This window comes from Suncus etruscus, chromosome 10 (assembly GCF_024139225.1).
Source record: "Suncus etruscus isolate mSunEtr1 chromosome 10, mSunEtr1.pri.cur, whole genome shotgun sequence".
In the NCBI taxonomy this organism is placed as follows: Eukaryota; Metazoa; Chordata; class Mammalia; order Eulipotyphla; family Soricidae; genus Suncus; species Suncus etruscus.
The window spans coordinates 96832256-96855612 of record NC_064857.1 but is presented as its reverse complement, the minus strand read 5'-3'; the positions used below and the strand labels follow the sequence as shown (position 1 = coordinate 96855612).

Here is a 23357-nt window from a genome sequence, read left to right as displayed (position 1 = left end):
TGTCAGATACATGGTTTGCAAATATTCTCTCCACTTTCATTTATGTAACTAACCTTTTAACAGCTAAATTCAAATAATTAAGTTTTACTACTACTAGATTAATTTTGCATCCTATTTTAAGAAACTGGGAAAACTCAGTATCACATAAATTTTCTATTTTTCTTCAAAGTGTGAAATATTTAGGGCTTACATTTAGACCTAATATACATTTGATGTATTCAGTTACATACAATTTACAGTAAGTGGATAAAAATTATTTTTAAAATACAGATATTTGGTTGCTACAGTCCCATTAGAAACACTGTCCTCTTCCTTACTAGAAATGCCCTCAAAAATCATTTCACATAGGCTTAATAGGCTTCACTGTTCCATCTAGCTGTATATCTAACATATTATACTGAACTTCTATAATTTTACTTTCTTAAAATCAGTTTTATTTTATTATGTATTATTATTTTATTACTTTTCCAATTTTATTATCTTATTTTTCAACTGTTTCTGTGCTTTTCCAAACCCTAAGAATTATCACACAACTCACAGAATCAACTTACTGCAAAAATAATTTTAAAGGTATAAGCATTTTTACAAGTTGAAACTGTAGTGAATTTGTAAAGCCACTTTGAGAATGGATATAATCAATGTTGAATATCTACAAGCATACTCTCTGAGCTCTATTTAAGTTTCTTTTTCAAATTTATCTCGATAAAACTTTGTCGTTTTCAGTATATAAATCAGGGATCACTCTTGACAGTGCTTGAGGGTCCTTACAGGATATTGGAAATCAAACCCGGTTCAGTCACAAGGGTCCTACCCACTGTACTAGAGCTCCAGCCTTCTCTCTAATGGTTTTTATACACTTTGTCTATTAATAAAAACAGCTTTAATTTTTGTACTTATTACATGTATTTGTCATATTATACCAAATGAACAAGCTATGGTCTACACACAAAATCTATTCTATTGCTTATTTTTGTATAGCCTTCATGAATAATTTTTATGTTTTTCAATGTTTAAAGGACAATCTTAAATTACTACTTGGTGACACATAAAAGTTATATAAATGTCATTCAAAGTTCATAAAATTTCATTCCTGAATATGCTGTATATGTGTCTTTTGCATTACAGATCACATAAGACTAAAACTATCTGATCTGTTACAGAAAATTTCATTGACCCTGGGCTAGAACCTATAGTATAATATTAAGCAGATGTAGTGAGAAAAGTGTTTTTCCCTTGTTAATACGTCATACCTCACAGAGGAATAGATTTAAAACATGGATTATAATAGTTGGTTTAAGCTAAAAGTAGAAAAACAACTCAAGGCTTATAAACACTACTTTTTCACAGACACATGAGCTGATTCTGAATCAACAGAGGACAAATTATCTTCACTGCTAATCTTGACTTGAATGTAAATAAGAAGATAGTAGGATCCAGAGAAATAGTATAGGACATAAAGCACTCAGGAGTAAGCCCTAAGCTTACTGTTGGGTACGGAACAAACACACCCCACACAAAATAGAAAGTACAATATGTAAATCCCATGTCAACTTAAAAAAAATTTGCAAACTGATGGTAAGAACATCAGCAATTTGGTACAAACTTTATTTTAAAAAGAGGGGCCAGAGAAAGACCTCAGAAAGACCTACATTTACATGTAGGAAACATGGGCTTGAGCCATGGCATAACATGGTCTTTCATGCACCACCAGGGGAGACCATAGGGGGAACTCTACAGAAGGTTAAGGCAGTTGCAAGCAGTTTGTTCCAGGTTCAATATCCAGCACATTTGGTACCCCAAGCATCACAGCATACAAGCACCACCCAGAAGCCCTTGGAAGACCACAAGCACCACTTAGCAGTAGTTAGTTGGGAGACCCCATAAAAATTGTTTAGGGAATTATAAAGAGCTATATACACTAGCAGTTCAGGGTGCTAAGGGTGGAGCTATGGGAGGCTTGCTGGGAACTATGGCGGAGGAAGGTCAACACTGGTGGTGGGAATGGCCCTAATTAATGTCACTATGTACCTGAAATACAACTGTAAAAGACTTGTAATTCACACTGTTCTCAATAAAAATGATTAAAAAACATTATTTACAAAAAAATACTATACTAAAATATTTACCACTGCTTCCTATTTAGAGTAAGGTTGAGATAAAACATTATAAATCATAATTTATATATCAACATTCATATAAAGTATCTACAAATTATTACATGTATAACTATAATAGATATAAAACATCATTTTTTAAAATATAAAATAACATACCCACAATAAAAGGCAGCCATAAGCATACAAGTCAGAACTTGCAGAAGCAGGTTTTCCCAGTTTTAATTCAGGTGAAAGCAAACTCAAGTCACCAACCATCATGTTCACCGAGGCTCGCTGACTCTATACAATCAACAGATCAAATTATTTCAGAAGCAACACAACTGAGACAGTGCCCTGATTTTCTGAATTTAGTCAAAACACACCCAAAAATTCTTTCAAATATTTTACTTTCAATTATATTTGCCTTATTCACTCTATTATAAAAATTTTAAATTATAAAATGCTTAATAAAATTTAGCCTTACATTTATATTTCACTTTGTAGCCTCAAAAAGACTCTAATCTAAGAGCCACTAATTAAACGTAGAATACTTTTTTAAAAATACATTTTTAGGGGCCGGAGAGATAGCATGGAGATAAGGCGTTTGCCTTTCATGCAGAAGGTCATCGGTTCGAATCCCGGCGTCCCATATGGTCCCCCGTGCCTGCCGGGAGCAATTTCTGAGCATGGAGCCAGGAGTGGCCCCTGAGCACTGCCGGGTGTGACCCAAAAACCACAAAAAAAAAAAAATACATTTTTATAATAATCCAAGAATGAGGGCAGGAGCTGAGAAATCAGGTAAATGTGTACAAGGCTAGAGCGAAAAAGAGATGCCTAGGGATAGGGACCCATATAACCTGTATTATGTGGTCTCAGATGTAATGGAAGAAGCAGCAGTGGGTGGATCTAGGATTAAACATGAGAGGTCACTTTATCCTAGGCTTCACTGATATGCTTATTAGGACAGGATATTTGAAATCTGCTTTGAAGGGAAATAGGAGTTTTATTTGCAGAGTGTGGCAATGATTAAGGTCTAAAGATAACATATTTTTCAATTTAAAGGCAAAACATTCACTAAGTCATATCTTAGAATGTATAAGACCTTGATGGCAAACCGATGGCACGCGTGCCAGCGGTGGCATGTGAAGACCTTGCAGTTGGCATGTGGAAAGAGGTCCGCAATTAAGATATGTGGCACAGCGGGAGGCAAGTGTGCCGATGTCTGCTTTACAGCTCACCTGGCAACAGGGCCGGACTGGCTATTGGAAGGACCAAGCATTGTGCGCCAGTTTGGGCACTTGGGCTCAAAATGGTTAGCCATCACTGGTATAAGATCATTTAGAAGAAAATTTAGAGAAGGTCTTTAATATTAAAGAAAGAACTGTGCTATTTTTGGTTCTGAAAATAAATAAATTAGAAACTGAAAATCTACAAATAATTTCCTTCTCTATTAAATATTTTCCAAAGGATTACATTTTTCATTTGCCAAAGATAACCACCAAAAATAATTCAAAAAAATCTTGACAATTTTCATCTTCTCGTTGTGACTATATTTTAAAAACTATTTAGTCACAGTTTTATAGGTGGGTTTCATTATAGAGCTTTTAAAAAAGAGCTAATCTATACTTATAACTCATATATTTGGAGACTTTCCTTTCTACCAAATAAAGATGACAATATGTTTAATGGATTACTTGCTATCTCTACAAAAGTCCTATTTTGATAAAACAGAGACCAAAATAAATAGAACTAGCACTGAAGCTAAATGAGAAAGCAAAAGCTCTCTAACTAAAAAAATTTTAAAAAGCCAATTATCAAAATAGCAAATTACAGGGATCTATGTGAGAATACCAGTAGAATACTAGGCAATATAGCAAACAGGTATTTTTTGCTTAGTTTGCTAAAATGTTTTCGATGATAAATTAATGATTAATGTCAATGTCACTGATTGTAAAGCTTGCTAAGGGTTATGGTTAAAAGTATAAATCAGGGGGCGGAGGCGGAGATATAGCAAAGCGGGGTTTGCCTTGCAAGCAGCCGACCCAGAACCTAAGGTGGTTGGTTTGAATCCCAGCGTCCCATATGGTCCTCCATGCCTGCCAGGAGCTATTTCTGAGCAGATAGCCAGGAGTAACCCCTGAGTGCTGCTGGGTGTGGCCCAAAAACCAAAAAAAAAAAAAGTATAAATCGAGTGGAGTGATAGCACAACATTAGGACATTTGCCTTGCACATGGCTGACACACTATGGAGGTAAGTTAAATCCCTAACATCCCATACGGTCCCCCAAGCCAGGAGCAATTACTACCGTGCATAGCCAAGATTAATCCGAGACCACCAGTATGGCCAAAAACTAAACTAAACGAAGAAAATATAAATCATAAATATATAAATCCTTGTTCTAGTACCTAGTTAATAGTAAATAATTGATTAGACTGGCTCATACATCTTAACTGAGGAGAAAAATATAATAAATAACTATGTCAAAAAAAATAAAAAATTTCCTACCTAAAAATATAAATAAATGGGGCCAGAGAGATAGCACAGTGGTGTTTGCCTTGCAAGTAGCCAATCCAGGACCTAAGGTAGTTGGTTTGAATCCCGGCATCCCACATGGTCCCCCAGGAGCTATTTCTGAGCAGACAGCCAGGAGTAACCCCTGAGCATAGGCGGGTATGGCCCAAAAACCAAATATATACATATAAAGTCTACAACCAATTTGTAAAATTACAATACTTTACCACAGATTTAGTGAAGTCAAAATCTCCAACAATTCCTTGTTTGCGATTTAAGACAAATATATTGTTCTGATGAAGTGATCCATGAATGATATCAGCCTTATGTAATGTATGTAGTCCCTGGGCTACACCTCTCATGACCTTTAAAACTTCCTATAAATAAGTAAGCACAAAATAAGTTATAAGCTAAGCAAATTAAAACATCTTTCCAAAATGAATAAAACTTCCTCAAAATAAACCTTTAAAAATACAGTAGAGTCTTTAGCCACTGGCCCCAAAGTCCCTACTGCTCCCGCCCAGGAGATGTTTGCAAGAACTGCCTATACACTCCCTGTCCCCAAGCTTCTGGACCCTAGTTCAGCAGGGGTGGGTAACAGGGCATTTCAACTTACACCAAAATCATTCTTGGCAGATAGGTCCTAGTATTTCTTTCTCTTAGAAAATAAACAGTCCAAAAAAACAGAACAACCCAATGAACTAGTTTGCAATATTTCTATTATACTTGGATAATCTCCCTTACCTAGAATAAATTAACCATAAAACATATATACCTCTAACCACCTCTTATACAAACAGTAAATAAAACACTTTAACCAGAAAAAAATTGTTTATTTAACTTTTAAGTTAAAAGAACACTTTTATAAACACCCTGAAACTCCAGCACTCCAACCCACAAAATTCAAAGAAAAATGGGGAAACTAAGGAAGATACCTGTAGCTGGGGGTATGGAGAGAAATCCTAGCAAATTGCAAGCCCTCCAAAATGCCCAAACCTTATAGATGAGGACCTAAAAATCAACACTTAGTTGAGCAATGGCCCGGAGAGATAGCACAGTAGTGTTTGCCTTGCAAGCAGCCGATCCAGGACCAAAGGTGGTTGGTTCGAATCCCAGTTTCCCATATGGTCCCCAGTACCTGCCAGGAGCTATTTCTGAGCAGACAGCCAGGAGTAACCCCTGAGCACTGCCGGGTGTGGCCCAAAAACAAACAAACAAAAAATAGTTGAGCAATGGGAATCAAGGAGTCACTAGCCTGCAAAATTAAGAAATCTATAATAAGCCATTCAACCAACTCAAAGAAGAACTCTATCAGAAGATGAGAGAATCCAGGGCCAGCGAGGTGGCACTAGAGGCAAGGTGTCTGCCTTGCAAGCGCTAGCCAAGGAAAGATCGCAAACACGGTTCGATCCCCAGCAACCCATATGGTCCCCCCAAGCCAGGGGCAATTTCTGAGCGCTTAGCCAGGAGTAACCTCTGAGCATCAAAAGGATGTGGCCCGAAAAATCAAAAAAAAAAAAGAAAAGAAAAGAAAAAGATGATGAGAGAATCCATACAAATGGAAATAAAGAAACTAAAAAAAAAATGCTATCGCCATAGTAGCAGAATTACACACATGGAGAATCGCATGGAAAAACTCAAAAGACAAAATACAAGCCAGCAAAAACAAAGAAGTCAATAAAGAAACAAGAGACAAAATATTGGAAGAAAATGTAAGGTACTTAATAAACAAGACAAAAGGAATAATCTCCGATTTACAGGACTAACAGAAGGGGAGGAAATGGGAAAAGGGGGAGAACAAGTAGTGAGGAAAATAACAGCAAAGAACTTTCCCACTCTCTCTCTGTAAAGAGATTGCTGTACAAATCCAAGAAGCAAAGACTGCAAGACAAAACAGACAATAATAAAATAACCCAAGATAATAGAGCAATCCAAATGACAAAACAACAACAACAATAGAGAGAGAGAGAGAGAGAGAGAGAGAGAGAGAGAGAGAGAGAGAGAGAGAGAGAGAGAATTGGACTCTTTAAAGCAGTAAGGGAGAAGAAAAACTTCAAGTTCAAAGGAAAGAACCTAAGAATCAAACCAGATCTTCCATTTGAAACAATCCAGGCAAGAAAAGAATAGAATAAAATATCAAATGAATGAAAGAAACTTTCAACCTAAAGTCCACCACTCAGCAAAACTCTCATTTACATGGGATTAAAAACCTTCTTGGACAAAAAAGAACTCACAATATTTGCACTAACCAACCGACTCTATATGATCTCAGATCAATTACACAAGCCAAACATCCAATTGTAATAACAAAACCCTAAACAATATAATAGCACAACAGTCTTTTCTGTCAATAATTTCCTTAGATGTCAATGGACTAAACTCTCCCATCAAAAGACACAGAGTAGAGGGTTGGATCATGAAATAAAATCCAGACATCTTCTGCCTGCAGGAAACAAAAACTTCAAGTTCAAGATAGACACAGGATTAGAATAAAAGGCTGGAAAACAATTATACATGCTGCTGAAAAAAAAAAAAGAAAAGAAAGGCTGGGAAAGCCATACTAATAATAGACCAAATTGTATTCAACCTCAAGAAAATACTTAGAGACAAAGATGTACACAATTTATTGATCAGAGGAACAATTGACCAAGAAGAACAATAGAGCAGGGAACAATAGACCAAGAACTCTGATCAACATTCATGTACCAAATGTAGACCCAGCAAAATATATAAGGTTTTTACTCACAAACTTATAAGAAACATATGAACAGAAATGTAGTAGTGGGAAATTTCAACATACCATTATTGCCAGTAGACAGATCCACCAGGCAGACCACTAGCAAAGCACTAAGAGCCCTAAATGAGGAATTAGAAGATCAAGGACTAATAAATCTATGTAGGGCCTTCAATCCTCAAAAAAGTTGAACATTCTTTTCAAGAGCACAGACCATGTTTTAAGACACAAAAACCTACATAGGCACAAATATAAAAATATACCATGCACCCTATCAGACCACAATGCAACAGAGATCAAGATTGACTAAAAAGATGTGGAAAAAACTAATACTTGGAGACTAAAAAGCATGCTGGAAAAAGAGGAAATCAAGGAAAAAATAAAAAGATTATTTAAAAAGAATGACAATGAAGAAACAAATTGTCAAAATCTATGGGACACAGCAAAGGCAGTAAATAGGGGCAAACTCATAGACAGGAGAAAAACGGGGGACACTGGTGATAGGAAATGTGCACGAATGAAGGGATGGGTGTTTGATATTTTATGACTAACACAATCATGAAAGGCTTTGTAACTCTATCTGTGATTCAATTAAATATTATTAGAAATTAAAATAAAAATGAATAAAAAAAAGGCATTGTGGGTCAAAATTTTTGTTGTATTTAGCAATGTTCCTCAGCCAGAAGCCTTATGGTCCCCTTTCCCCTCTTGGATACTCAAAATTGTATAAAGGTGGATCATGACTTGAAACTAGGGGGCTAACCAATAGAATAGGTAGCCAGTGGAAGAAAACAAGGTCAGAATGGGCCACAGTCAGAGAACTGTTATATAGTATACAAAATGCTCTCAGTAAACATTAAGTGCTATTTTCTTAATATATGAAAATTGAGATAGGCAAGATTTCCTTACCTCTGATGTTAAAGGTGTACTGGCTTGAATAACACTAAGGTTTGCTCTAGGATAGTATGGGACCATCAGATAAGCCACAGGATCAGACTAAGAAGCAAAACAGTGAATAAGCCTCAAAGTAAAATATTCTTAAATATATTTTAATATACACTGATTGTACCAGAAATTTTTTGTTAATTTTGAAAGGAATGAAATAACCTTTTTAAAACTTAGAATTAAAACTTATTGTAAGTAAAATGTATTCTGCAAGAGATTGCTGTAAGAATTTTACCTAAAAAAAAAAATTTTACCTTACACAAAAATAGGAATATTAATGGCAATAACCCAGACTCTCCTTTAGCTTCTCTCTCAGCTCTGTGATAGGCAGCTGCTCTCTGAATCACACTGGCTTCTGTGTTGACATCCACAGAATGCCCCTTAGAACAAAAAAAGGGCATGAAAATCCCAACACTGAAAATCCCACTCTCAATATATACCATTCCAACTTAAATAATAATTTTATAAGGTTTTTTATTTACATATTTTATTCATATAAGAATGTTTATCTCTTTGTTATGCTATAATTTAGGAAATAACAAACAATCTTACATGTGGCTTAGCACACTATCTAGATTCTAGAACATCCGCCCACCACTATAGTCAAAATAGTGACCCTACAATCACAATTAGCAGCCTAGATCAACTTTTTTGAAAATCAAAGAACGTAACTACTGGATAATGAAATTTCAAAATGTAAAAATTTAAAAAGTGAATATGATGATATATATTCACCCCCAAAAAAGCATATAATATTAGTGACCTATATTTAGAGAAATAAGGAACCTTTAAAACTTAAAGTTTAAAACCTTTAAAACTTAAAGTTACCTGAAATAGCGGGTAAGGTGCAAGTCTAAACTAAGTTTAAAACCTGGCAGCCCTTTCTGTTCCCCCAATCCCTGCCAGAAGTGGTCTTTGAGTATAGAAGAAATTCCTGAGTACTGCAAAGTGGCACACATACACAAAAAAACTATAAAATAATAAAACAATGCTGGCAACCAAACTGAAAGCACAATCATGCCAATCAACACATTTAGAAAAAGAATGAGTCTTTGTTACCATAAAAGGTAGACATGATTGATAGCACAGCAGGTAGGGTGTTTGCCTTCCACTGGTTTGATCCCTGGCTTCCCATAGTCCCCTGAGCCTGCCAGAAATGTATCTGAGTGACCCCTAAGCACTGCCGGTTGCAGGTCCAAAACAAAACAAAACAAAATAAACATTAATTTTAAAAAAAGTAGCTATACCAATTCCCTTTATAATTCTGAACTTTTCATGTCATAACTCAAACTTACCTTTAAAAGAATGATCTGCCCATTGACCTCAGAGCATACCAGAGGACGCTTGCTGCTAAGTTCCTTCATGGGTTCAGAATCAAGAAGATCCCTTTCCAAGCTCATAGTAAGAAGACCACCGGAGTTCTAGGAGCAAGTTTTTGTTACAGTTGAACATCCCAAATAAAACTCCTTCTCGACAAATGTATAATGAACATATATTTAATAATTGCTATATATTCTAAACTGATTTTTAAAAAGACTGTAATTAACTGGATACATTTCTAAGTAACTCTTATGTTTACTTGATTACTTTATTTATAAAATAATGACAAAAAGACTATAAAATAGGAATAAACTTTGAAATTATAAAATGAAGTTATTTTAACATCTCTACCTCTGAAATTAAATTATCTTTTTAAAATGACATTTTGGGGATCAGAGCAGGCAGGACACTTGCCTTGCAGGGGGTCAATTCAGATTTAATCCCCAACATCCTATTTGGTCCCCCTAAAACCTCCAGGAGTTATCCCTGAGCACAGAGCCAGGAGTAAGCTCTGAGTACTGGTGGGTGGGCCCCAAAAACCAAGACAAAATAAGTAAAAGGACTTTTTCTTTGGAGATGTTACACCTTGCAGTGCTTAGAGCTTACCTCTGGTTATGTGCTCAGAGGTAGGCCCAGAAAGAACCAAGTAGACTCCAAAGAACTAAATTATAAACTCAGATCAGCCATATGCAAGCAAGTACCTTATCCTTGTCCAATCTCTCAGGCCTAAAAATAGCTTTTTAAATTTTAAATTCTACTATTTATGATTTTTGTTTTACGGTCATACCTGGCAGTACTCAGGAGTTACTCCTGGATCTGCACTCAAGAATAACTCCTCGGGGCCAGAGAGATAGCATGAAGGTAGGGTGTTTGCCTTGCATGCAGAAGGGCGGTGGTTCGAGTCCCGGCACCCCATATGGTCACTCGAGCCTGGCAGGATCAATTTCTGAGTATAGAGCCAGGAGTAACCCTGAGTGCAGCCGAGTGTGACCCAAAAACCAAAGAAAAATAAAAAGAATAACTCCTCACAAGTTCAGGGAGCATATGGGATGCCAGGATCAAACATGGATCAGTTGCGTGCAAGGTAAATGCCCTTCTGTGCTATCACTCCACCCCCATTAATGATATTTGATAAGAATACATTTATTTCATTAAAATAAGACTCTCCATAATTTAGATGAAGCTAAATTTGGCTGGTTTTTATTTTGATTTGTTTTTGAGGTAATGTTAAGGGTCAACAAGACTACGCCCATGGTGCAGGGATATATATGCTTTAAGGGCCACCAGTGCTGAATGTACTTCTACTCTTTGAGCTACCTCCCTGAACTGATGCTGAGCTCTTTTGTGGTGTAATTCAGTTTCTATAAGACAGAAGAATGTCTGTAGAATCATTAAATTATTTTCTGAGCCATTTTTTAAAGTACTGCCAATACACTTAGTAATTCACAATATATCATTATTTTACAGGGATTTCCTAAAAATATAGCATCATATTTAGTCACTTTGGTGTCATTAAGACATCCTGAAGACATAATTAATGTCATAATCTTCCACAATATATTAACATAATTTTAGTTTTCAAGTCCTTTACAATAAGCTACCAAGCCTACAAGGAAGTATCAAAGGCAGAATTAAATAACTGTAAGAAAACCTCCACATTATAGGATTTTATAGTATTTGCATTAACAATTTAAGGGACCTTAACTTTAGATATATGTAGTCACAAGTGAGGTGGACATCACTTTCTGAACTATATATATTTATAATCATAACCATGAACTTTTTTTTTATTTAAGGCTACAACCAGCATTGCTCAGGGATCATTCCTAGTTCTGCACTCAGAAATCATTCCAGACAGGCTCAGGGGACCGTATGGGATCAAACCCAGGTCATCCATGTGCAAGGCAAATGTCCTTCCTGCTGTACTATCACTCAGCCCCATAATTATGAACTTAATGGCAATCTTAAAGAATGAAATAGAGCCAGAGCAATAGCACAGTGAGTAAGGTGTCTGCTTTGCACATAGCTAACTAGGATTTGATCCTGGCATCACGTATGAGCCTGCCAGAAATAATTCCTGAGCACAGAGCCAAGGAGTTACCCCTGATCGCCATTGGGTATGGCCCAAAAAGCAAAATAACATAAAATAAAATAAAATAAAATAAAATAAAAAGAAGAATGAATAAGTCTTTTGCGGGTGAGGATTGAGTCACATCCAGAAATGCTCAGGAGTTACTTCAGGCTCTGCGCTTAGGCATTCAGGACACCATATGGGATAATGACCTAGGAACTAAACCCAGATAGATCAGCCACATGCAAAGAAAGCATCCTACTGGTTGTCTTATCATTCTGTTCCAATAATAAGTATATTTATTACCTACTTTTTTCTCCCTAGTGGGCAATGTAAATCAAAGCTAACAGATTCTTCCCTGAAAGTTTACTAATCCTGTCTCATTCCATCCTACTAATACACTGATTTCCCAATCCTGTCTTTATAGAAAATTATACCAAAAACTTTGTAGTTTCTCAACACTTTCCACTAAAGAGTCATTCTGAAATAAAATAAAGCTTACCATGTATTTCTGTAGTCCTATTTCAGGATGAAGCAAAGGCAGCTCAGGGAACCATTTCTGCACCAACTTATTCAGCTTTTCCTACATTAAAACATATTTTTATGAAAGATCTACATATAATCAATGATGACAAATTGGTTTTCAGATAAAAAATAATTGTCTGCTCAAGCAATATTACATCAGATAGAGCAATTGCTTTGCATCTGACCAACCTGGGTTTGATCTCTGGCACCTGAGTCAACGAGAAGTGACTCCTCAGTGAGAAGCCAGGAGTAAGCTCTGAGTATTGCCAATGTATAACCTCAAAACATTATCATCATATAATAATAACATAATCCTGACTATATGTAAATATATTTATATATCTAAAATTTAGATATTTATATATAATTTATTTATATTTATATATAACTTATATATATAAAATCTACTAACTTAGAAATATATAATCTGGCCCGGAGAGATAGCACAGCGGCGTTTGCCTTGCAAGCAGCCGATCCAGGACCAAAGGTGGTTGGTTCGAATCCCGGTGTCCCATATGGTCCCCCGTGCCTGCCAGGAGCTATTTCTGAGCAGACAGTCTGGACAGCCAGGAGTAACCCCTGAGCACCACCGGGTGTGGCCCAAAAACCAAAAAAAAAAAAAGAAATATATAATCTGGGTCAGAGCAGTGGCGCAGGCAGTAGGGCATTTGCCTTGCACACACTAACCTAGGACAGACTGCAGTTCGATCCCCCGGCATCCCATATGGTCCCCAAGTCAGGGGTGATTTCTGAGTGCATAGCCAGGAGTAACCCCGGAGCATCACTGGGTATGGCCCCAAAACAAAAAACAATATATATGTGTATATATATATATATAAAATCATTAACTTTATCTTCTACTACAAGAAATATCAAATGAAAAAAAAGAAATATCAAATGGCAAGTGTTATCTTATATCTAAGTTACCTTTTTTTCTTTTTTTTCTTTTTTGGATTACACCCAGAAACACTCAGGAGTTACTTCTGGCTCTAAGCTCAGAAATTGCCCCTGGCAGGCTCGGGAGACTATATGGGATTCCAGGAATCAAACCACCAGAGGTCCTGGTCAGCCACATGCAAGGCAAACGGCCTACCACTGTGCTATCTCTCTGGCCCTAAGTTACCATATTAATAAACTTTAGTTACCAACTTTTGACCTATATACACAAGAACAAACATCATGCAAACAAAGGCTACAACTTCCAAACTATATGAAAAAAATATGATATACCAATGTGAGTCATTTGGGAGGCCTCACTGCCATACATACTCAGGTCTAGTAATGGCTCTGTGCCCTAAAACACCCCTGGTAATGCTCAGAGGACCTCTATGTCCTTCTGGAAATTCAAACTGGGGTGAGTCATGCACAAGTACTTTATTTCCATTACTATCTGTCATGACCAAGACACAGTAATATTTTAAAATAATGCTATTTCCTTTAGGTAGAGTAAAATAAAGAACATTGAAAGAAAAAGTACATAGCTTTACAAAAGCTGTTTTACATAAATGTGGAAATTAAGAATCCCTGTATCTTTTATTACTAAAGCCCTACTACAAACATGTTTGTAACCATGGTGCTTAAATAAAAATATTATTTAAAAAAAGAAGCCGTTATTACATATTTACTAAATAAAACTTCTAAACAAGAGTGGGAGCAATAGTACAGTGGAAAGGGCAATTGCTTTACATGAGACTGACCTGAGTTCAATCCCCCACGTTCCATATGGTCCTGTGAGAACACCAGGAATGATTCCTGAGCTCAGAGCCAGGAGTAAACCTTGGGCACTGCTGGGTATGGCCCAAAAACAAAACAAAAAGCAAAATCTAAAACAACAACAATAACAAAAAACAAACCCTAGAAGTTGTCAGATCACCAACTAATACCTTTGGGTCCAAGGTTCATTAGGTGAATAATGAAGTATAGAGTCAAATTAGTTTCTTAAAAGTAATAATAATTTTAAATATCAGTTAAAGCATAATACTTTATATGACTAGTATTTCATAGTATTAGTTTTCAAAGCACTTCTTTACCTTAATATCCTTTGCCATTAAAATCCAGAATATCCTATCAAATACCAGGGAGGTAGGTCAAGTGGTACATAAATGTGGGTGCACAAAGCCCACTGCCATCCCTAGCACCATATTGCCCCTACACGTAGCACAATTGACCCAACTCCCTAGCATTGTCAGGTGCAGTCTCCAGAAACATATATTTAACTTATTGTATATACATATTCATATACATCAGATACAATATTTATTTTTTCTTATCCCCTCTATTTTAATTAATGTATAATTGACAGACAATGTATATTTCCCCAGTAAACAGAAAATACCTACACAAGATCACAAAATCAGTGGCTGAGTGAAGACATAACTTCCCCATGCCCCTGGTTATATTTTCAATTAAATTAAGCTACCCTAATTAAGACTTTACTACAACAACATACTAAACTGATCCTCACATAGGTCTTAATGAAGGGAAAAATCATGGGCCTGGAGAGACAGCACAGCGGCGTTTGCCTTGCAAGCAGCCGATCCAGGACCAAAGGTGGTTGGTTCGAATCCCGGTGTCCCATATGGTCCCCTGTGCCTGCCAGGAGCTATTTCTGAGCAGACAGCCAGGAGTAACCCCTGAGCACCACCAGGTGTGGCCCAAAAAAACAAAAAAAAAAGTGGGGGGGGGGGGAAATCATGAGGTTTATGTTAAACAGAAATCAAGCAATATGCAAAAGGCGGGGCAAAATCTGAATACTTTCAAAAAGTCAAAATACTAAAAGGAAGTTCAATCAAAAGTTAATTGCAATTACTTCTCACCACAAAATGGGAAAATTATGTCATATTATAATTTTGTCATTTTGATATTTCATACAATGGTTATAAATTTTATCTCAAGAAAATTATCTCAGCAATTAATTTTTGAATTCACATAAAGCTTGTCATGCCAGCATCTCTAGTCTTATGATTATAGGCCATTTCATATAAAGAATGCTTTGATTCATTTTTTATAGTAAAAACTAATTCAAGGGACTATTGTATAACAGGAAGGGAGTTTGCCTTGCACACAGCTGACCCTATTTCAATTCCTACCATGCCATAAAAATCGCCCCAAACACCACTAGAAGTCATTCTTTAGTGCAGTCAGAAGTAACCCCTGAGCATCACCAGATATGACAAAAATTAATTCAAAACTTCAAAGAAGCAAATACTTACATATTCTTCCTGCTCCCGATAAATTTCCTGAAAGACACTATTGCGCAAGTGAGCTATTTCTTGTTTTATTTTCTCAATTTCAAATCCATCGTGGTCATCAGACTTTAATCAAAAGCAAAATGATAAGCAAATGCTTATTAAAACAAAAATAAAATTAACACTTCTGTAGTAAATCACTGTACTATCATGTTCCTTCAGTACTTGACACAAATAAACATTTCTAACTTTCAGCTAATATCTGATTAATATTTATGAGTTTATTCTCATACCAAAACCTACAAAACACAAAGCAGCAGCAATGGAAAAGTAGATTACAAGATTTTTTTAAATTTCCTATAGATTTTCTCTAAAGTAGAAATGACCACCTGCCACCAAAATTATAAGAGACATTTGACTTCCCACAATAAAAATTCCTAGAATTAATTTTCATGGCTTTGGGAAGTTTGTGTTTTGTTTTGGTTTGTGTTTGGGAGTTTTTTCAGTTTTAGTGTCATACACAATGGTGCTCAGTGCTACTCACAGTAGTCCTCTGAGAACAAACCTGGTTCCCGACTCAGTCCTCTATATGTCTGTCCTGAGATTAGTTTTGTTTTTTAATAAATTTGCAGTTTACTGATGAATTGAAACCTAGAAAGTCCACAAAAACTCCAAAATGAAAGCCTCATTAAGAATATATACAGATGCCATACTTCAACTGTTTAAAAAGTTAAACTAAAACACCATTTCCACAACCCAAAATATAGAGTGGAAATGTCAACTAAATTAGCTCTTTTCCATCATCAATTAAGTGCTCTGAAGAGAAAGACAGCTAAGTCAAACTATCTCTTATTTGCAGATAACATATCATATGACATCATTAAAGACCTTAAAGAGATTCAAGAAAAGTTCCTACCAAAAGACACATGAAAAAATGCTCCACATCACTAATCATCAGGGAGATGCAAATCAAAACAACTATGAGGCACCATCTCATGCCACAGAAACTGGCACACATCACAAAAAGCAAGAACAATTAGTGCTGGCAGGGATGTAGGAAGAAAGGAATTCTCATCCACTGCTAGTGGGAATGCCGTCCAGCTATACCACTCCTAGGGATATATCCTAAGAACACAAAAATACAATACAAAAATCCCTTCCTCACACGTATATTCATTGCCGTGCTATTTGCAATAGCCAAACTCTGGAAACAACCAAAATGCCCTTCAACAGATGAATGGCTCAAGAAACTGTGGTACACATACACAATGAAATACTATGTAGCCATCCCCCGGTGTCCCATATGGTCCCCCAAGCCAGGAGCAACTTCTGAGCACATAGCCAGGAGTAACCCCTGAGCGTTACCGGGTGTGGCCAAAAAAAAAAAAAAAAAGAAATACTATGTAGCCATCAGGAGAGATGAAGTCATGAAACTTTCCTATACATGGATGGACATGGAAACTCTTATACTGTGTGAAATAAGTCAGAGAGAGACACACAGAATAGTCTCACTCGTGATGGGTTTCTTTGCTTTTATTTTTTGCTTTTTGGGCCATACCCTGTGACGCTCAGGGTCAGGGGACCATATGGGACACCGGGGATTGAACCAATGTTCATCCAGGATCAGCCGCATGCAAGGCAAACACTCTACTGCTATCGCTCTGGCCCCTCATCTATGGGTTTGAAGAAAAATACAAGACATTATTATAATAATGACCAGAGATGAGGGCTGGAAGGACCATACTAACAAGGAAGGACTATGCTAAAAACTATCATGACAATGTTAATGAGTGAGAGAAGTAGAATGAACACCTGTCTTGAATACAGGCAGGGGGTAGGGGAGGAGAGAGATATAGGGCATGGTGGTGGGAATGTTGCACTGATGAATGGGGTGGTGTTCATTTTATGACTAAAACCCAACTACAATCATATTTGTGATAACAGTGTTTAAATAAAGTTATGATAAATTTAAAAAGTGCACAAAGACAGATAAAGAGATTAAAAGACAGGGGGAAAAAGATACTAGAAACTATGAACCAGTTTAGCAGGATGGCCAGCTATTAAGTCAATACATGAAAGTCAGTTGTATTCTTTATACAAATAATGAATCAGAGGAAAAAGAGATCAAAGAGTCTATCCCATTTAAAATAGTGTTTTTACAAGTGGTGTTGGCACAACTGATTAGCAACTAGCAAAAAAAGCGAACTCAGACCATCATCTAACATCATGCATAAAGATCATAACCAAATGTATTAAAGACCTTGATATGAGGCCTGAAACCATAAGGTACATAGAACAACACATAGGTAAAGTGCTATGACATTGAGACTAAAGGCATCTTCAAGGAGGCAACGGCACTCTCCAAAACAGTGGAAGCAGAGATAAATAAATGGGACATATTAACCTGAGAAACTTCTGCACTTCAAAGAAAATAGTGCATAGGATACAAAAGCCTCCCACAGAATGGGAGAAACTATTCACCTAATACCTATCACAATGGGCTAATATAAAAAATATACAAGGTACTGACAGAACTTAACAAGAAATAAACATATAGCCCCATCAAAAAATGGGGAGAAGAAATGAACAGACACTTCCTCAAAGAAGAAATACAAATGGCAAAAAGATACATGAAAAAAATTCTTCACATAACTCATCACAAAGATTGGCACACATCACAAAGAGCAATCAGTGCTGACGGAGAAAGGAACTCTCAATCACTGCTGGTGGAAATGCCGTCTCGTCCAGCCCTTAAAGAAAACAATATGGAAATTCCTCAAAAAAAATTCCTCAATAAAATTGAGTTCCCATATGATCCCACTATTCCACTCCTAGGGATATACCCTAGTAATACAAAAATACAATTCAAAAATTCCTTCCTCACAACTATGTTGGGTTACTGATTCTACCCAAATCAATTATCAACAGCAGCTGAGATGCGCAGGCAAGAAGCGGTGGAAAGCTTGCAAGCAGCCCAGAGGCAGTGGGCATGCAGCTCCTACTGGGACTCGCCCTCCGGACCAGGTGATCCGTGGAACAGTGCTCGCAGCTTCTGTCTGAACTCACCTGCAGGGGCCAAGGATTCCACGGAAGTAAAATCACATGGTGATCACCTGGGAGAGCCCATAGACATTTCACATTTGAACAACTTGTTGTTGGTGATGGGATAAAATTTTTAAAAATAGGGGCTAGAAAACAGCGAAGCCCAACTGAAAAATTTGATTTAAAACCAATTACATCTAACTTAGTTTCAGTATATCTCTTGATCTAAGTCATTTTCTTGCTGATTTAAATGTGCTTTATAGTTTTCCATCATTAATGTTTCCAATTGCATAATGTTTTACTGTGTATGCTAGTGTAGCAGCCTGTTTTCAAAATATATTTTTCTGTATAAATGTTCTTGAACTTGTGTTTAGGGAAAGGTTAACAAGAAACTTCCAGGAAAAAAATGCTTGGTTAAATAGCATTAAGAAGAATAGGAACTAGGAAGTTCCAGGATAGTGCTCAGTAAATAAGGATTAAGAAAATTTTGTTACAGGTATATTTTGCAGAAAAGTTAAGTTTATGGAAAAGACTGATATTTTAATTTTACAATTTAAACTTTGTTGCTATGGGAATATTAAGGTCCCCGCCTTTGACTGGCAGAAGTCATGAAAACAAAAGCTTATTACAGTTCCTCATTAATTATTTAAAAAAGGGGAGATGTTGGGTTTACTATCCTACCCTAATCAATAATTGTAATCCACCCTAGGGTGTGACCTGGTGTTAGTATACTGGATTATTCATTACTTGGTATTTTGCTTCCACCCTAGGATAATACCTAATTCTTGTCAATAAAAGCAAGGGTCTGAGGAAGGCTGGGGCTGATGCTTCAGTCTTCTTCCACTGAGCTGCACTCCATCTTAGGAGGAGAAATCTTTTGTAGTTTGAATTCCATGCTTGAGCACTGGATATCCTGGACCCATTCTTATATCTTTTCACTATGTGAATTATTTTTTGCGGAGCTCTACAATTGGAAACGTTCCCCCTGACCTAATCATACAGGGGAATGGGAACTGCCTTTCTTGTCGGGGAGCTCAGTGCGAATCAAACCTTAACCAACCTCCTAGAGAACATGACACTTCAACCTATATTCATTGCAGTGCTATTTATCATAGTAAGACTCTGGAAACAACCAAAATGCCCTTCAAGAGATGAATGACTAAAGAAACTGTGGTACATAAACACAATGAAATATTATGCAGCCATCAGGGGAGATGAAGTCATAAAATTTTCCTATATATGGATGTACATAGAATCTATATGCTGAGTGAAATAAGTCACAGAGAGAAATAGACACAGAATAATCTCAGTCATCTATGGGTTTTTAAAAAAATTAAAGACATTATTGCAATAATGCTCACAGACAATAAAGATGAGGGCTGGAAGGAACAGCTCACAATATAAAACTCCACACAAAAGAGTGATGAGTACAGTTAGGGAAATAACTATACTAACAACTAGCATGACAATGTTAAAGAATGACAAAAGTAGAAAGCCTGTCTCAAATACAGGCAGGAGTGGAGAAGGAGGGGGGCATTGGTGGTGGGAATATTGCACTGGTGAAGGGGGATATTCTGTTTATGACTAAAAACCAACTACAATCATGCTTGTAATCATGGGTTTAAATAAAGATTTTATATATTTAAAAAATAAAATAGGGGCCGGAGAGATAGCATTGAGGTAAGGAGTTTGCCTTGCATGCAGAAGGCCAGTGGTTCAAATTCCGGCATCCCATATGGTCTCCAGAGCCTGCCAGGAGCGATTTCTGAGCATAAAGCCAGGAGTAACCCCTGAGCACTGCTGGGTGTGACCCCTGACCCCAAACAAAAATAAATAAATAAGTGTTTTTAAAAAATCAGTGACTTAGAAATCAAATAAATAATGGGGCCGGGCGGTGGCGCTGGAGGTAAGGTGCCTGCCTTGCCTGCGCTAGCCTAGGACGGACCGCGGTTCGATCCCCCGGCGTCCCATATGGTCCCCCAAGAAGCCAGGAGCAACCTCTGAGCACATAGCCAGGAGTAACCCCTGAGCGTCACAGGGTGTGGCCCAAAAACCAAAAAAAAAAAAAAAAAAAAAGAAATCAAATAAATAAAAGAGATGAGAACCCCTACACCACAAAAATTTCAATACACTTAAAAAATTTAGAAAGTCTTAAAGAAATACAAAAGCATTTCATATTCATGAATTGGAAAAATTAATATTATCAAAATGATCATCTTACTTTAACAACTAAAAATTTAATGCATCAGGCAACAGTGGTAGCGCAGTGGTAGGTCATTTGCCTTGCACACGGCTGACCCAGGACAGACCTTGATTCGATCCCCAGCATCCCATACGGTCCCCCAAGCCAGGGGCAATCTCTGAGCACATAGCCAGGAGTAACCCCTGAGTGTCACCAGGTATGGCCAAAACAAAACAAAACAAAACAAAAAAACAAACAAAAAAGAAAAATGCAATTCCTATCCAAATTCACACAACGTTCTCCAAGGACTTAGAACAGTCAATGATAAGGTTTGTGTAGAATCATAAAAAGCCTCAGATAACCAAAACTATGATGAACAAAGAAACTGGTAGCATCTCATTACAAAGCAATAGTGACCAAAACAGCATGGAATTGAGAAAAAGATAGACTTTTGGATCAATGGGTCAGAATAAACCAATGACAAACCCTCAAGTATAAGGTCAATTGATTTTTTTAAAAGGAGCCTATAAAATAACATAGCATTAAGACTTCAACGAAGGGTGTTAGGACAATTGTATAACCATGTATAAGAAATTAAAGTTAGATCTATATCTCAACAAAAGTTGATTCAACGTGAATCGAAGACTTTGAGATCTGACCTGTAACTATAAATGAAAAGGACAGAGAGAAAAACATAAGCAGAACACTCCAAGACCTAGATTTGGGGGGGGGGGGGAACCACACCCGTTTGATGCTCAGGGGCTACTCCTAGCTAAATGCTCAGAAACCGCCCCTGGCTTGGGGAACCATATGGGACGCCAGGGGATCGAACTGCGGCAAGACCTAGATTTTGTCAAAGAAGTCTTTAATGCTATGATGGCAAAACTGAGCAAATGGAGCTACATCACTTAAATTTTTGTACAACAAAAGAAATATGAGCTAAAACAGATGAATAGAAGAAAATATTTTCATTCAATGTATCAGATAAAGGGTTGATATCTAGGAGATATAAACTATTAAGAAAACACACAAAATCTGAAAAAAACAACCCATCAGAAATTGGGAGAGGAAATGAATAGACACCTCTCTGAGAAAGACCAGCAAGATGGCCAACAGGCATCTTTAAAAATTCTCAGCATCCTTATCATTAGGAAAATCCGATCCAAGATGAAATTTTACAACAGTGAGAATACTTATCAAAAATATGGAAAACAATCTGTGCTTATAGGCATATGGTGAATAGAAATTATAACCCACTGCTCGTGGGAATGTTGTCTGATTCAATTCCTATGGAAAAAAGTAGGGAGCTCAGGATTGAGCTACCATAGGATCCATCAATTTCACTTTTGGAAATCTATCCCCAGGACAGAAAAACATTCACTCAAAACGACATATGCACACCACTAAGCATTGTGGCACTCAGTACAATAGCTAAGAATTGGAATCAATAAATGAGTGATGTAGTAAATATACACAATGGAATACTACATAACTCTAAGGAATGATGCAGTCATGCAATTCACATTTACAACATGGGTGTAAATTGAAGAGTCCATGTTAAATGAAGTAAGTCAGAAGAAGGTAAATAATGAATGATATCACTTATATGTGGTAGTTAGAATATATGCATGAGGGAATACAATATTCTAGACAACTAGAACACTCTTGAACACTCTTGGCCCCAGAGTGTATGACTCCAAACCATGGAGTCAGCAACACTGAAATCAGAACAATCAAACTTTTAACAGTGAAATTTAAAAAGGAATTGTTGATGAAGGCTGGAGAACAGTGCAGTGGTATGGAATGAGCTCAAGAACATTGGTGAAGGAAGGTTGACAAAGGTGGTGAGATAAGTGTCTAAAACTCAACTATGTGTAACTTCATAAATCAAAATACTTTAAATTAAAAAACATTTTAACTGGATTAAGACATAGAGTTGATTCATTCTATTAAATCTTCAAAAGAACACAGAAGTTCCAGTTTAGTCACAAAATGCCACACCTAAAGTTTTATCTAATTTAATGCATCCTAGTTACTTTAGTTCTATTATCATCTGGAGGAAACAGAGAAGTATTACTATAGTGTAAAGCACTTGACTTGACTGTCACTAACCCAGATTAAATCCATGATTCTGAGCCATGCCAGGAGTGATCCCTGAACACAGAGCCAAGAGAAAGCCCTAAGCACAGTTACGATGACATACTCAAATAAAAACAAAAATTAAATGAAAGGGATTTTTTGGGGGGGGAGAAAACTATGTTGGGTGCTGGGGATCGAACTCAGGTTGGCCATGTGAAAGCAAATACTATTGATCCATCCATATTGTATTCTTTTTTTAATAAAATCTTTATTTAAGCACCATAATTACTAGCATTATTGTAGTTGGGTTTCAGTCATAAATGGAACACCCCCTTCACCACTGCAAAATCCCCACCAACCATGCCACCCCTCCCTCCTTTCCAACCCCTACCTGTATTAGAGACAGGCATTCTTTTTCTCTTACTCATTAAGATTATCATGATAGTTGTTAGTGTAGTTATTTCCCTAACTTTACTCAGCACTCTGTGGTGAGCTTCATATTGTGAGTTGGTTCTTCCGGCCCTCATCTCTATGGTCTCTGGACATTAATAAGTAATGTCCTTAATTTTTCTTAAAACCCATAGATGAGTGCGATTGATTCTATGTCTATCTTCTCCCTCTGACTTATTTCACTCAGCATAATAGATTCCATGTCCATCCACGT

The 23357-nt window shown here is 36.8% G+C and overlaps 1 protein-coding gene across 2 annotated transcripts in view; it reads right to left on the bottom strand.

The window, feature by feature from the left end:
- STK31 (serine/threonine kinase 31) overlaps window positions 1-23357 on the bottom strand; it is a 109503-nt gene that overhangs the window by 5480 nt on the left and 80666 nt on the right. For both annotated transcript variants that reach the window (XM_049781438.1, XM_049781439.1), the window contains exons 15-21: window positions 15415-15516; window positions 12180-12260; window positions 9582-9707; window positions 8541-8666; window positions 8251-8337; window positions 4835-4984; window positions 2274-2396 (exon numbers count right to left, since the gene is read on the bottom strand). In XM_049781438.1, coding sequence (XP_049637395.1) covers window positions 2274-2396; window positions 4835-4984; window positions 8251-8337; window positions 8541-8666; window positions 9582-9707; window positions 12180-12260; window positions 15415-15516 — 795 coding nt within the window. The remainder of the gene's footprint in view (window positions 1-2273; window positions 2397-4834; window positions 4985-8250; window positions 8338-8540; window positions 8667-9581; window positions 9708-12179; window positions 12261-15414; window positions 15517-23357) is intronic.